Source organism: Bombus impatiens, unplaced genomic scaffold (genome assembly GCF_000188095.3).
Source record: "Bombus impatiens unplaced genomic scaffold, BIMP_2.2 scf_0096, whole genome shotgun sequence".
Taxonomy (NCBI): Eukaryota; Metazoa; Arthropoda; class Insecta; order Hymenoptera; family Apidae; genus Bombus; species Bombus impatiens.
The window spans coordinates 213,122-228,079 of NT_176515.1; the positions used below are offsets into that span (position 1 = coordinate 213,122).

At 37.4% G+C, this 14,958-nt stretch overlaps 1 protein-coding gene across 1 annotated transcript in view; it reads right to left on the minus strand.

Moving 5' to 3' along the window:
• The window catches only part of LOC100741329 (peroxidasin-like), a 348,980-nt gene that overhangs the window by 108,362 nt on the left and 225,660 nt on the right, over positions 1-14,958 (minus strand). The window contains exon 7 of the mRNA XM_003486021.4: positions 14,518-14,695. Coding sequence (XP_003486069.1) covers positions 14,518-14,695 — 178 coding nt within the window. The remainder of the gene's footprint in view (positions 1-14,517; positions 14,696-14,958) is intronic.

The following is a 14,958-nucleotide window of genomic DNA, read 5'->3' on the forward strand; positions in this document are numbered from 1 at the left end:
TTATTGGTCGATGATAGTTTTCGACCGGACAACGCCAGGACATAGCCCTGGTGACAGTGCGGCCACTGGCTCTGATCCATTACTCGGCAAATCAATTAGGGCGCAGGCACGATCTGCGTGAGCTACGTGGTGAAAAAAAAGTGTCTAAAACAAAGCGTTTAATCGGATTTTGTTTTATCGGCCGCACACACCGAGACCACGCTGGCAAATATTTCACGGAAACAACAGGAAACCCTGCTCTGTCCTCTGCACCTCTTTTTTTATACCTACGTATATATGTATGTACCGATATACAGGGTGTTCCAGGGATTAACTATCAAATTCTATGATTATGTAGCGGCACTCGACAACGAAACTTTCTAACGGTTTCGTCGATACAAAGGATATCACCGAAGCGTAAAGCCGACACGCCTAACGAGCCATCGATATCCCTACGGTCCTTCCGCCGAATATTTGCAAGAAGGCGTACGTGGCAACGTAGTGGGGATATCGAGGGGCGACAAAAAGAAAAAATCGGATCGACGTAACAGTGGAGCCGTAACCGAGAAACGAGGATCGTCAGTTGGAATCGAGAATTGTACGAAAAGAGTCGTAAGCGAGGATCGTTAATAAATATACCATTGAACATCGCCGAGTATTTCTTCGGCACCCTACACCACAATTACCTCAGTTACGATTAGATTACGGATTTTTATACGATTACGAGAGTTTTGGAAACACAAAAATGTATACGACGCGTATGATATGCAAGACGATAGAAGATATTCGTTCAAGTATTCAAGTTAAATATCCAAGTAAGACAAAGCTTTGTTTCGGCAAAAATTTGAAATATTGTTCGTCTTGAGGAGCAACTTGGTTCAGAAAATTTCGTCAGCTTATCAGTTGTTTTCAAAAGGCTTACGTCTCGAACTTAACAGGTTGTCTTCATTTTTCCATTACCTGTACCTGATTATCGAATCAGGCAACAGAAAAATTAGAAAATTAACAAAAGCGTACTTAGGCAGCTGTAGCACAGAATATATCGACGAAGTTTGGCTGTTTAATCGTTGGACACCCTGTGTATATAAATGTACGATATATATGGACCAGAGACACGTATATATCGGTGCCGATGTAGGGTGGAATGGGGCCTGTATTTCAAAAATTCTATACTAAACCGGTATCGAGCGTGATTTTTTCCCCGAGCTTGTAGTTCTTTGAAAAATATCGTGGTGAAAATAGCCGCGTTATTAGCGGCATGTCGGTTGCCACGTTCCCTGTTCAGTGATGTAATTTTTTAATTGAACCAACTATATCGCTCTGGTTGCTGCGGTTGCCAGTTTTTCCGTGTTACAGAGGATCGCCAGGGATGAAACGTTGCCATAGGATTTCAAGAAAAATCCCTTGCTTCACCGATAATAGCTTGACCAATCGAATGTTTCTGATCGTCCGTGGATTTCGCTTGTTAAAAGTACGATGTCTAGGACAATAAGTACGTGGTAATAAATGAACAGGTACAGAGAAGGTTCATGGCAAACGGACAATCGCGAAATGCTTCCGATGACGTACCGATAACCAACGACCGGCACACTTCAAAATCGATGGGCTGATGAAGGTCACCCACCAGACGGTAAGGGAGTGCACGCGGCAGCAGGAGGTCCAGGGCCCAGACCCAACACCCGGGGGTCCTCCCTACTTCATGAGATAACCACTCGTGTAGGGATGCGACCGAGTTGTAAGAGCTTCAGTTTTGGAAAGTCACGGCTGGAGTTCGAAAGTAAACTGTCATCAGTGTAATCAAGGTATTAGCAAATAAATTCTCTCTTTTTTGTATTTTCATCTTCGATTTTTTTCTTTTATTTTACGTGATAGTTCCATGGGACAAAACGTTGGCGAATTTGCAACCGTGAGAAACGCTGCAAATGTCCATGGATTTTCATACAAATGTGAGGGCGTGAAATAGATATGGATGACAATGAACTTGCGAGATTAAGCATCGTCGAAATTGCAACTCAACATATTTGCTGTTGACACTTTTGGTGTTGGGCCATGTACAGAGGTAAGGTCAAAGTCTAGCTAGTCATTGTCAGCTAGTGTGGAATGACGCGGATTTGGGTATGGTCGCTGTCACAAAAGTACCAGGCGAGTTGATGCCGAGTCATCGGCGCTTCATTCCCGCACAGTTCTAACCTAAATAACCCTCGTGCCGAATGTTTGATCGAATGTCGGAATCACGTTAGCAATAATCGAATATATCGCGGAACTAATATTGTGGTAGCGACGCGATCTTGATTACGTTACTCCGGCAAGGTGACACACGCTGCGGGCGTGCACTCACGGACTTGACCAACTTGCTAAGGGCCCAAGGTGAAGAGTAATAGACAGAAAGGTGGCGAACCGTGTACTACATGCACGCTGGGAGATGCTCCGGACTAATGCAGCGCACGATCGAGTACGTAATATCGTTATGCTGTATCCTAACTTTATCGATAGAGTTTCAGCCAACTCCTCTCTCCAATCTTTGTCCATTTTGTTAACTGCATAATTAATTCAACTCTATGCATTCTCAACTTTTTCGTTCCATCAATGGAAATTCGAGAAACTTTCGGCGCGCAACGTTTTTCACGATGAAAGTTTTATTGCTTTTTGACGACGTGGATTTTGATCGAATTTTACGAGGAATATAAAAAAATATAGATTGATATTGGTTCACGTCGCTTCTCCTCATCGCACATACTACGCGAAATGGTAATTTAGCAAATTTAGTAATCCGTCTGTAAGCAGCGAAAACGCAGGAAACGTTTCCTTGGAAAAGGTGCATTTACAGCGATGCACAGTTTATCGGTTTCAACAAAGTTATATTATAGCGTAAGGTCTCCGTTGATTTATGTCGCATATTCGACGACCATCTGTTTGAATTTAACTGGTAAAATTCAAACGTCGCATTTAAGATTCATTCACATCACGTCGTGCATTTTAGCTTTTTAATAACGTTGATTTCGACGAGATTTTTAATGGAATATACGAGATATTAAACGATAGAATTTATAAATTACCGAGTTATTTAAAAAAAAGTGCTACGATGTTATGAAAAGTATAAATCGGTACGCGCGTTGAAAGGATTGTTATAAATTTTAACTTTTATCGGATAAACGATCGAACTTGCTTGAATACGTACGAAATTATTCACGAGGAATCGCGTCAGAAACAAAGAAGGTAAAAGCACGAAGAAACATATGTCCATGAAATTTCATTTCAAAATATATTATCAATAGAGTAACGACAAAACCGTGTAATGTTATTAATTATATAGAACAGCGAGAATTCAATTCCACCGATTACTACGTTTCTTTGTGCATGAATGAAGTTCTCGATCGCTGCGTTGAAAGCACGAGAATCGAAAATGTTATTACATCGTGCAGCTCTAATTGAAAAGAGAAACGATCGATTTTCAATAAATTCTCTAATAAAGTATTAAATATAAAAAACACGGAAAAAGAATAGTATAACGAAATAATGGAAACGACACAACCACGAAGCAGAGATTTGCAGAGATGGGTATAAATAATTTAAACGATAATAATACTGTTTATTGTCTTTTTAATCGGCAACGTACGAATTATTTACATTTCCAAAATAATTTTGTCATTGCGTAAACTTTTTCCTATTGGTAAAGCAATAAATTCTCATCTTTAAATCCGTACAGATAGATATAAAAATAATACGGCTTATTTAGCACAGGATTCAACGTTCCAGTATATACTACACAATTTTTATTGGGAAATTTAATTTTTCGAAAATTCATCGTCCAACGAAACATTTAAAATTTAATGCCATTTTATTTATCCATGAATAATATGCAAATCCTCGCTGTTTTAACTCTCCCTCAAATTAAATTAATAAGGTTAATACGTGGAACTACAGACGAGCAGCTCGTAAACCTATTAAAACGTTTTATAGCTTTTTCTTTATAGACTAGTCTATTATTTTATGTTATTAACACGAAGAAGAACTATGCTCTAGTTGCAGCAAATAGACGACAAAGAATCGAAGCAAATAAAATAGGAAAATTTCATTTCGCGAATAGATTCCTCGTTTCGTATAATCGTTTACTGTGAGCCGTTGATCATGCAACAGCATTTTAATTAAGTCAGCCGTAACTTGGTGAGATGAACGCATCAAGCGAAGCAACAGCGCGGAGGCAATCTTGTTTAAAGTCGCGCTTAGTCTATCTGAATAATTAAGCGGAGAGTAACGTTTTGGATGACGATAGAAACCAACGAAGGAAACACCTGAAATCGATTCGATTAAGTTTCTAATGTCCGCAACTGGATTAAAATGTTGCACAGTTTCGTATCTTATTTATATTCATTACTTGCATCGACCAGTTGCAATCGACTCTCTTATACATAAATATCAACTCATTTAGTTTCATATACTGTATAATAAAATGTGAAAATCAACGTTGATCAATCGATCACGATTCTGTGTTGGTTTTATCTATCTTCGGACGATTTCGAGAAAAATTACAACAATTTCTTGCTATCAATAAGGGTGCTGGTAGGTGATGGAGAGACATCTAGAATCGCGTTGATAAGAGTGGTGAACGAACGATTGGGACGCAGGGTGGGTCGATCGAACGTCGTTTATTTACAGCGCTGTGTTTGACGCCCTCGGTTAAACGATCTCGGTAAAATGGCTCTCGGAGCCAATCAAAGCGTAATAGAATGTTCTGAATAAATTGTACTTGCGATGGAACCTCTATAACAGCGCATCGTTTGAAAAGCATCGCGGATTAGCGAAAAAACTATAGCCCTTTGCGGCTGCACGATGGCCTGTTCGTTTATCCTGCCTTTTTCATAGCTATCTCGCTTAAAACAGTTTGTTTTCCTACAATTCGTTATAGGATTGATGGTGAAAATTAATGTTTCTGGATTCGACGGCGACTTTTTAAACCTGACGTTTACGAATTTGTTCATGCTTAAAACGTTTCGAATTTTTAACTTAAAACGTTAAAACTTTGAATCGAACTTTCGTGGTAATCCGTCTTCGAATGTCAAAAACTAAGATCAGTGATTTTTAAGCATCGTAATCGTCAGATGTTTATTCTTCAAATAACGAGCTGGCTATTTTGTTAGTCAGAAATTATCACACTGTAGACACTGTTTAATATTTAATTAACGTCGGTAACACCAAATTTCTCGCTTTTTACATCGTTACACAGTCGCGATACACATGGCTACCGGCCCTTTTTCATTTATAGTCGTTCTACTTTTTTCTCCAATACAATTCCCTCGTATTTCGAATGAAATGCAGAACAAAATCCACGTGTCATATATCACGAGAGAATCGCAATGGCTCTAAATCGTCGGCAGCGAGTCCCAAAAATTGTTCTCATGGCAAAAGCATTCTGTCGAACGACATCCAAGATGTCGAACTGTCGCTGCCGATCTATAGAATCTGTTCATCGCCATAAGCATTACCATCCACCTACAGCTGCCGATATGTGTCAGATAGTCAAAATCTAGCGTTTAATCGCGTCCCTTTTCCACGAATTTATTGGAAACGCCGTATGTTTTATTCAAAACCTCTTGCTTCTCTCCCTTTAACTGAATTTCCTCCCTCCTCTCCCCCATTTCTCTCTCTCTCTCTCTCTCTTTCTCTTTTTCAACAACCGTGAATACAGAACAAGCTCGCGCGCGTCACGTGTCGCGGCACAATCATCGCGCGCTTTCGGGGATGATTAAATTTTCAACAGCTCGCTTGACAGAATTCCCCTCCTCGCAAGAGAAAAGCTGCGAGAGCAGAGAGAGACAGACAGAGAGGGAAGGGAAAATATACAGAGAAAAGAGAAGCGTCGCATTCATTATCGCGGTTACCACTGATTTTTCCCTGTCCCGACCGAATTTCGCGTTTCACGACACTGCGGGATGCGTCAAACCTGATTTCCATCGGTTTTCCTCGTTGTTCGCCGGAATAGGTTGCCCGTGAAACAGTTTTAACCTCATTGATACGGATAACAGTTGGGAAAATCTATATTCGAGTAGTCACTTATTTACTTTATCCTTTGATGCAATATGTATATATTTAAAATACGTTATATTAGACGTAGAGTTACTATAGTAGAATTAACATAGAAAAGTGTGACAGAATTAAGATTAATTTTGAAAAAATGTTTCATTTAGAAACGATCGTTCTAACGAGCTAAATTAATTAAATAGATAAATAGCTAAATAGACGAACATTATGAGTAATAATTGAAATTTCATCGAATTGACCTTCGCTACGATAAATTAATCATTTTCAACGATTTAATTTCTCAAATCGTCTAATTAGAGAAACGAAATTCTATGATTGCTTAATAATACGACGTATCGAGCATTTGCGTAAATGCTCTGATGCGATGTACAGCCAGGTGTGCCAGCAGTATAGTGCTACTGCACTATAAGCTAAGTATGAGCTGAATTAGTTAAATAGACAAATAGCTAAATAGACGAACATTATGAGTAATAATTGAAATTTCATCGAATTAACCTTCGCTACGATAAATTAATCATTTTCAACGATTTAATTTCTCAAATCGTCTAATTAGAGAAACGAAATTCTATGATTGCTTAATAATACGGCGTATCGAGCATTTGCGTAAATTCTCTGATGCGATGTGCAGGTAGATGTGCCAGCAGTATAGCGCAATAGTCAGCGACCAATCAGTATTACAAATCTCTTAACACAAAGCAGATATTTGGTATGTACAACGTATATGTTACGTGAGACGTAAAGAGGTTCTGTTGTAGCAACCGAACAAAGCTAGATTTGTCACACTCTATTAGAGCTGTATTGCTATTGCTATGCGTACCTAAGTCACTATGAAAGTACGTCATTGGTGCCATTATACCATTGTGGGTAATTGATTTACATTTCACAATGCAGTTTCATCGTGGATCTTTTAATACAAACAATATATTATAAACAATAGGAAATATTAATACAAATATAATGATTAATTTCATATAAATCTTCGATTATAAAACAAAGAAATGAATGTTTATGCATTTAAGTATAGAAAATTTAATGGCTCAAAAGTACACAGACTGCCTATACGTTGTAATTCAGCGATCGAATAGCCCGTGGCCTTTCACACGCATAATTTCCGCCAAATGTTCGTTAAAACCTGCTTCTCCGCTAGGAGTAACAATCAGCATTTCTAGTTTCATTACCGAAATAAGCTTCTAAAACTCTAGTCCGTAATATTTGTTTGACAACTAGAATTATGTTCACCCGGAATTACATGTTAATTTTGTTATTAACAACTCGTAGCCCGACCGAAAGCTGTTGAATCGAGTTTGCTCGTTGAATGATGGTTGAATAATATACTTGTACTCTATCTACGAACTGTTAACACATACAATTAACTATCGAGGGGAACAAAGTTAGAAACGAACGTTGTGAAACCATTTCGGAGAATATTTAATTGGCAGCGAAATTACAAGTATATTGCAATGATTTACATTTTTCATTGAATTTCCCGTGTTTTATCCGGAGATGCGGCACTTTATTTGAAATAAAGCAAAAATTCCGTCGAAAGAATAAATTTCAAGAGGAGAGAGTAATACATTTTTCCACTGAATTCTCGATATCAGATGCATAGAATTTTTCAATCCAAAACTGTATTTCGAATAACAACGATTCGCTAATATTTCTAGAACTGCGAACAACAGAATTATTCCCAGAGATATTGAAGCGATATTAAGCGGAATAAAAGTTAAATTACAACCATCGAGCAACCATATCGACGTGAATAAGTATTCGCTGAGTGTTTAAAGAAACAGAGAAACGATATTACATTCGTTGCGACAATATCGATTTGATCGTAATACTTGCAATAAAGACCCGTTGAAAACAAAGCTCCGCGACTGTTAAAACCTTCGTTAGCACATCACAATGTACATTGAATATCAAGATTTAATTAAACCTTGAATCCCTCCGTTAATTCGAATTTTCATTAGCGTCAAGTTCGAAAACTAAAGACGCGATTGACGTCAGGCCGCTAAGACACGGCTAACTTTATCTTCTAATCGTCCGCATAGTGAATTAAGGGAAGACTAGCTGAGTAAATTAGGGTTATATTAAGGAGGTAGAGTTCTCTTGTTGCCCGTAGCAAGCAGAAAGCTGTGACAAGGAGACCGAGACCCCGTATAGAATTATACAAGTCCAGAGCTTCTTCGGGATATGCGAAGCACCTAGACGCTGCAACTCTCTGGGAAGCCTTTAAAGGTCCTCCCAACTCGCTACACGGAGCCACAGGCTCAGGTGGCATATTAAGCGAATAACACGACCAACCAATGTCAATCACGATGCAAAGGACCCACGAGGAAGCGGAGAATATTAGCGAGGTCAGTTTTTTAATCCTGAAATTTTGGTTGCCTTCCAACGAAAGCTTTAAATATTTAATGTATTAAATTTCGTTTTCATCATAGCTTCGTAACTAGTCGTTATAGAGTAGTTAGAATTTACTTTGAAGCTGCTGTATATTTCTAAAACATTTTCTCAAGTGATAAAATCTACTAAATAAGCTTTAAGTTACTAAATTTCGTCCTTGTTATAATTTTCTAGCTAATCGCTGGTTTATTAGAATCTTAAACAGCGTAGTTTTACAGTACTATGTATAATTAGAAAGAAAGCGTTTTCCGGAGAAACCAAATACGAGATCGAAGTTTTATCAGCTCAAGAATTGTGGATAGATTTTTTGAAAAATCGAAAGAGCTAACAGCTTTCCCTTCTTTCCTCTTTCTCTTTCAGTGGTCGTTCTTTCACCGCCAAGACAGAATTTGCAACACGTTGACGCAAACTGTTGTCCTGCAAACTAATTGCAATATAATGTTCCAAAGGTATGGATGAAATACGTATACATTCTTGGTGGGAGGGGGGAAAAAACGAGCGTTTCGTACCGTGAAATCATTTTTGCTCCAGTCACAAGTTCACGTTAAAAAACAGCCCTTTTTGGGTGTCCTTTTTTCATGCCATACAGAGTGACAGAAATGTTCTAGCTAGGACAATTTTTTCTACAGCCCCGTCGCTTGGCTAAATCTACTTTCCCAGCCCTTTGACCGAGCCATATTCAAACATGATATCCGAAAAGAAAGTTTGCAGATCGTTCAGCTTTCCAATCTCTATTTACACGTAGCGAACATTTCTAATTAGTTAGTTGCGAACGTAAAATTCATAACGTCATGAGCGTTTCCTTTCTCGAAGCAAAAACTCTGTGTTTCCTGGGAGCTTGGCTCGTTAAAATGAGTCGACCTTATCGACTGTTTACACCTCTCTTATAACAAATTCTAATTCGTCGTGAATTCGTCGCTCTGTTTTTGACAATCTGAATTAAATGTTTGAAATTGCACTGCAAAAACACGTCGGAAAGTTAAACTGTACAATTTAGTACAATTCTTCGAAACCATACGAATTTATCCTAAGATAACATTAAACGCAAGAATTTCTGTGTTTCGTTAGACGATAATTTCGCAGGGATATAAAAGTCAAGTTAAAATACGTATTCCCTGCTTAAAGGTAGCAGAGAGCAGCGATATTTCAGAAACGGTTTAAAATCGTTGCTTTTAATATTTCGCAGAATTATTTTATTCCATCGCGCAATATTATTTATTTCCATAATATTTTATTTCCATCAGCTTAACTGCTCATTAAAAACGGAAAAAGAGAAGAACGGACGAAAGATGGTATTATCGAAAACGAACAGAATGAAAACTCTGGTCTTTCTTGATTCGTATTATTTGCGATTATTGCCAATTGCAAGCGACAGAGGTCGCGCGCCGTTCAGGAAATTAAAAGATCGAAGAATCCACGCCACACCATTAGGTCGTGCGTCCCTAATGAAGCTTGAAATGAATGCGCATGGCATTGATCATAGGCGGATTAAAAGCGAATAGAGGTCGGCGAATAGATTGCAAATCTGGATCCGAACCACCTCCACTGACTACGTTAAATGGAGTTATGGTCGTACGACACGTTCAACCAAACAAAATAGTTGGTAAGTTGATGTTTGCATCGATGATTAAATGAATTTATCTATCTCTATGGAGCTAAATGCACAGCGAAAAGTGTTTCCCAACGAATAGAAATTTTGGAAATCACAATACGCTTAATAAAAACACAGACGATTAAGCGGAAAATATGCATATTTCGCACTAGCGGATGTGATTAAACATAATTGGAGATAAAGTTATTATTGGGCGTTTCTCGATCGTTCCCTTTTCAATTAATTTTTTGATACCGCGCGTCCGACGATTTGGTTGACAATTTAACGTTAATACGACATCGATTAACTTAGGCGTTGATTTGGTAATTTTTATTTTTTTCAAATTTTATCATAGATTTCTGTTGTTGGGACGCTCGGTCACCTATATCGGCATTTCAATTTTATGTATTTTAGAAATTCGTACAATGTATTTACAATATATTTTCATATTTACTCCAAATGAGTTATTCTGAACACGATCCTCGATTATAATTACTAAAGAAGATAATAAATAAATAAATAAATGATAGACAAGTTTGTTCAGAAAAAATAATCTTATCATTGTACAATGATACATTACAAGATTATTTGTACAGAAAAGATGATGTAAAAATATATTGATTATGAAGAAATCCGTGCTCCGAACGAATTTTCAAGAAAATAGTTGGTCGCCCTTTTCTTACAACATCTATGTATATAGCAGCGATTACGACTATGTTTCAGCATTCTACGACCCTCATAATAGTACGTATTAACGTCGCATTTTCGTAATCGTTTTGAATCTTTATGGCCAACAATCGGAATTTATAGTCTTTTGCAAGATTACCTTATTTTACTGTTCACAGTTACAACTACGTTTCCATATCGTGTGCGTGTAACGTAATGGCACGAAATCAGGAATAATGTCATTTTAAAACGTTCGCCATTTTATGGCACAGTATCGTAATCAGTTACGTTCATATTTTCAATTTCAAATTACTTTTTCATATTACAGATACTTATCTTATCACGAAATTTCACTTCATAAAATTGCTAATTTTTACTTTATATTTCTTGCAAAACATACCTTCGAAAGTGCTACAATCGCAGATTACCTTTACTCTGATTATACGTAATTATCAATGTTTATACGTGCATAAAGTTTAAGCGTGATATTACACAAGCGCATAGATTTTAATGAACGAATGCTGTTTGGACAATATTCGATGTATACGCTGGTCGAAAATTCGCGCGTTTACAATGTCGAACAGTTCACAACATGCATTTTCATTAATAGCAAATTTTATCTTTTACCGAACTCGCCGTTTTATTTATCGATCAACAATTTCGCAGGTTTTCATTCGATTCTAAGCTAACAGAATATCCCGGTTAAACAACGCGATTGAGCGTAAAATTAGCGAGCATATTTATCGAAACGTTTATCCGGTGTACCGATAGGAATCTCATAATAACAATAATGGTAATAAATCACGATCGAGTTTAGCGAACAGAGGAAGATCAAACAAAATCTGACATTTCCACGTGCACATAATTATAAATAAAATTATATTAAAAAAGGTATAAATTAAATTAAAAAAGGTTCTTTGATAGCGATCCTCTGAATATTCGCATAAACATTTTATATCTCATATACGATAATAATTTTGTTTGATATATGTACGATAGTTAACAGATCGAATCGAAATAAATTTAGGAAGAGTTTGTGCAACTGATTAATATGCGGCTAAATGTAATCCAGCGTTTAATGTTATGCAGAATATTTATTTTATCGATACGGTGATGGATATTGTATATAAGTCGAGTAACAGACCCATTTATTAAGTTCGTTAAGTGTTATACTTTCAGACGAAATCGATCTAATCAAAAAGTTATTTATTTATCTCGCGTCTCCATAAATACGTATCTTCTGTCGAAACATTCAAATATACACGTACTTTTATATTCTACAAATAATTGTTATAATATACTTTGAAATTTATATTACTCGCGACAGATAAATAAATTTATTTTCTAATCTAATAGAAGGTTCCATTGGGTCATCGTCTCGTGACCTCTTGGAAACTATAGAGAAGATGTATGACAAGATAATTTGTTACCGTGTCGTGGAAAAAATGAAATTCCATAAATTAATACGTATCTTCTATCGAAAGATTCGAATATACGCGCACTTTTATATTCTACAAATAATTGTTATAATATACTTTGAAATTTATATTACTCGCGACAGATAAATAAATTTATTTTCTAATCTAATAGAAGGTTCCATTGGGTCATCGTCTCGTGACCTCTTGGAAACTATACAGAAGATGTATGACGAGATAATTTGCTGCCGTGTCGTGGAAAAAATGAAATTGCATAAATTAAAAATTGCAAATACATAGTTATTTTAAGCTACGTCTTTCTCAGAAACTTTGACATCTTTGGCCAATCAATGTTAGATAAGCGCATTTTTATTTCTCTTCCACGGTGATTCCTTCTTTTTAATTAAAAGCTGCAGGGAGGTCAGGGTGTAACATCTGACCGCACGAACCGTATTCAGATATGGTTTGCGGCCACTCGAGTAATTTCGTTGAGCGGCCAGCCGATAGTTTATGCAGGCTGCATGGGGATTCTAATTGCTCCGATAAAGAATGGAACGTTCGGTGAATTTTGAAAGACTTTCATTAAAGTTCGCTGAACTGCCAACGCCGGTTGCCACGGCGTGTGTGACCTAATTGGTTATAGATATGACAGAATCCATGAATTTTAAATAGCCCATGGTTCGGAAACTCGCACCCCAACCACCGGATCTTGCTCGCCTTTCGATCAAGTTCCGCCGGATCAAGTCGATAAATCGATTCGAGCAAGCGTGCCCTCGTTAATGCGTTCACTGTCATACAGAAGCGACTTCCTTCTCGTCAATTTCGTGTGTCAACGGAAACAGTTTGACACGGTCGCGATAAAACGATGACGTACTCGGTTTTCTCACCTATCGATGTTCGTTTTAAAAGCCGAAATTTTTATTCCGCTACATCATCGTGCTGCCACTTGATTTACAGTGGCTCGCAAAAGTATTCAGACATTCCTACAAACTTTTCGCGCATATATTATACAGAACATTTGGAAATTTCACTACCACTGTAACGTGTATCGCGATTGTATTGGTAACGTTTGAAACGGATCTGAAGATATATACAAAAGTTAAAAGATTCTTGAAACAAGTCTTGAAATATTTGTCTCAGCCACTGTATTCTTGCATCCAAGCTGAGAAATTTTATCCAATGTTTAACTGCTTCACGATATTTTTTTCTAATGTATTATAAATTATAATATATTCCTGTCATCGATTTGTCAGTTTTTATTCTTTAACGCGATCTTCAACGCGAAGGACGAAGTGGATTAATTATTTTCCTATTGCGTATTTTGCTTTTTTCCGTACAGAATAATTTACGCTCCTAGTGTTTACTATCCATGAATAGCACACGATGCAAGTTTTTAATATTTAATACCGTCGATATTTATTTTTGATCTAGATCGTTGTTGATCTAGAGAAGAATAATTTATAAGGGATGGAACGGAGAACAGAGGGAAGCGTTGTGCTGCTTGTGCAAACATTTTCTTCTACGTAGTTGAGCATTATTCCTTCCCATCTTAAATAATAATGAGCAGCGACGTTCCTAGTTCATTACAGAATTATAGGAACGGCATAAAGTTTCCTCCCGAGATTGGGCCACTTTTCACGGCGTTTTGATCTTTGTAAACGTGAATTTCCTGACGTAAACTTCCGACGACGTTGTTAGATCGCGAACGTGATTGTTAAGGTTTGTTAAGGGAGCGTGCAAGTGAGCTTTTGTCTCGTGCAACTTAAATTACAATCGCAATAACAAACGCATCGAAGTTTTCGAAAGATAATTTCATCAACCTTCGCAAATGCAACGTCGATACATTGTTTGAAATTTCATTTAATTAATACGTTCACTGCCATTCGAATTTTATATGTTTTGCCTTCAGAGTCGCCATATAAATAACAATGTTATTTTAATCGTTGTACAAAATTTCGCAACATGGGTCACCAATAACCATCGTGGCAGCAAATATGTAAATAGAATAAAAATTCGTAAATCTCCGTGTTTCTTTCCTATTTTACGAGTAAATTAAGAAAAAAGGAAACATTCTCTTACTTGAATGATTCTATCTATAACGCTGTTATAATTCTGTCACCTTACCTTTTTTTAAATAATTATTACTTTTTCCTCTGTCGTTTAACATACTTCGCTATCCGTCAAAACAGAAAGCACGTACTCTCGGGACAGAATTAAAGAATTCAATCGTATCCTCGTTCCCATAAACTCTCAGCTACCATAAATCCAACCTTACGGATTTTCATGAACCCGGTGAAGCTAAATTACAACGCAAGGATAATTTCGATGCCGATGCCCGATAATATCCAGGAATTTCGAACGAAATTATATCTAGAGCCGGCGGTGAAATCAATTTCTGTGCCATTAAATCGTATGTTCGAGGCTCACCTGATTCCTCCACGGGTAGTGTCGTAATTCAGCGTGCGGGATCCGTGCCGCCACGTAACATATCCGGTAGGCTGCGGTATATTGCTGACCACACACTTCAATTCTATCGTGCTGCCCGCTTTGTAGAATTTGTCACCAGCCGTGGCACCGTGCTCGTCTACGATCTCAACCTTCGGCACTGAAACAGACATCGGTCCATTTTTGCCATTAGCATTTTTACCCCGCTTCACACGCCATTACTTGTCATCGAACAACATCGGTTATCATCGCGTTCTATCTATTTACCTTAGAAAAGTTACTGCGATTTTCTATTTCGATGAGAAAAGTGGATCGCGTAGAGTATTTTTAATTGACATTTATACAAATGGAACCGATTCGTCCGAAAAGTTTCTTTCGTTTTATAAGGAAATAATGGGTGCACGTTTTCTGTTATTTTATCGA